The sequence below is a fragment of the Exophiala xenobiotica genome, assembly GCF_000835505.1.
Source record: "Exophiala xenobiotica strain CBS 118157 unplaced genomic scaffold supercont1.6, whole genome shotgun sequence".
NCBI lineage: Eukaryota > Fungi > Ascomycota > Eurotiomycetes > Chaetothyriales > Herpotrichiellaceae > Exophiala > Exophiala xenobiotica.
The window spans coordinates 1,680,296-1,682,425 of NW_013562489.1; the positions used below are offsets into that span (position 1 = coordinate 1,680,296).

A 2,130-nucleotide genomic window follows, 5' to 3' on the forward strand; every position below is an offset into this window, starting at 1 on the left:
AACTTCTTGAAGAGTTACGACACCGCTTAAGATTTAACGAACTTCGCGGTGCCCGTCGTTACCTCAAGTTTGTTAATCGATAACTACCCTTCTAACTGCTACGGTAAGTCGTGGGAGCGAGCACATTAGTTACTCATGAAAGAAGAATAGCGGGCTGATAGCGTATAGTGTTTGAATCTACTTAGGTATTTCAATCCCTTTACCGGGACGTCCTCAGTGAGGCACTTAGTGGTCGGGTGGTCTCCTTCGAAGGCTCACCGAACATTATCCTGCGCTTAGCAGTCCTTAAGCTTGTCTAGGGTAAGTTATCGCAATACCTCGACACATTAATTTTAAAGGCACAACTATCGAGCGCGTCTTTTTATTCTTATATTATCTAACAATTCGCCGATAGATGGGATTATATTCATAGCGAGACGACTTGCTAGTGCTGTATACGGCGAGCACCCCCATTACGACTCCCTTATAGGCACTATCTCTACGAAACCTGCGTCTAGATCTTTAGACGTACTCTACTAAGTTAGCCGTAGACCTATCGAATTGACTTATATTTCCTCTATAGGGGTACCTAGGACAGAGAAATCACGGTAGCCGTTAAGCCTCCGACTAGTAGAGTAAGCATCCTTAGCATTGACGGAGATGGAACTCGGGCCATTATCCCATTAACGGTGCTAAGGAGGATTCAAAACCGGATAGACCTCTTAATTCCGATTCAGAAGTTTTTTAAAGTGGTAAGTACCGTTAGCTTCGGTGAATATACCCTATCTTTAGAAGGGGTTAGGAAGACTAACCTTTATATAGGAAGCTTTGTTACACTGAATATATAGAACCGTGGCGACTTGGTTGATAAATATATCCGGATGATTTTGTAATTGACGGAGTCGGTATTCGAGTAAGATAAACCAGGGAAAGTTCCTTTCGTCTCTTGGCTCACGAAGATCGTAAAGTGGTACCTTCGAGATGGCTGTTACCGACCAGACAACCTCGAGTCGATCCTATAGTCTCTTCTTGGTAAGTCGACAACGATGCTAGACTGCTCGTACGCGACCTAGCTGGGTACAAAGCTTCTGGTCCTAGCCGCCACGGTTTTGAAAACTCCTTCTTGTCGCTTATTTACGAATTACAATAAACCTGCGTAGGATAATTTCAATCTAGGTAAGTGGCACATTCCTTGAAGTCACTAAATATGGTGTGGCTCAAGAAAACTGATAGGAGCGTGGAATACTTGCCTTTAGGAAATGTAAGCCTCCATTTTACTGTAGTTTAAAGTATGCTTCGATATTAACTAATGCCGATTAGCGCCCGGGCCGCATTTGCCGCCCCAACGTAAGTGGTAAACCACATCGTAATGTCGAGGCGAGATTGATACGGTCTTACAGATTCTTCCCAACAAAAGAGATTGCCTCTCTAGGTACGTTTCAGGATGCGGGTCCTCTGGAGAACGACCCGGTCAGCACCGTGGTGTCGGAAGCTAGAATGCTATATCCGTCGTTACGTACCGATTTAATTGTATCTCTAGGCACTGGAATAGTCCTAGACGCTAATTCGAAGCGAGACACTCATAATATCAAGCCCTATAAAGCTCCCTTCCGAATCCAGGATCTGGTTTAGAAGAAATCCAGAGACAAATAGGTTCGCCAAGTGTTCGCTTATCATTCTAGATATTACCGTCTAGATTACGAGATAAATTGTGACTATGCCCTTAACGACGTAAATCAAATGCGAGAGCTTTAGCAAGGAGTTAAGAGCGATGGTTCTTTAGTGGAGCCGATTGATCGTTTAGTTCGTTGTGCTATTGCGTCTCTCTTTTACTTCGAACTGAGTGGTATACCTTATCGCCGAGGTAGAAAGTATATTGGGGCCGGGATTGTTTTGTGTTCGATACTAGGGGACGATCCGGCTTTTAAGGTACTACTCGATCGACTCGCGTCTTAATGGGCCTAACTGTACGTGAATGGAGAGCCAATCTTAGGCGTATAGGATAACTCCACCGATCGCGACAAGAATGGCAACTTCTGTAGACGTATATAGTACGAAACTAGAGATCAAATTAGTATATCGATACGTATAGACGGTTCATCTGCCCAGGGCGCTTATATAAGCGGGCTTCCGTCCGCCATTATTGACCTT

General features: G+C 44.3%; 1 protein-coding gene across 1 annotated transcript; it reads left to right on the plus strand.

Moving 5' to 3' along the window:
- Window positions 1-960: 960 nt before the first annotated feature.
- PV05_09904 (uncharacterized protein) lies at window positions 961-1,611 on the plus strand (the record flags this gene model as incomplete). Its single annotated transcript, XM_013456286.1, has 2 exons — window positions 961-1,011; window positions 1,423-1,611. The coding sequence occupies 2 exons, from the start codon at window positions 961-963 to the stop codon at window positions 1,609-1,611; spliced, it is 240 nt and encodes a 79-aa protein (XP_013311740.1).
- Window positions 1,612-2,130: the final 519 nt, after the last annotated feature.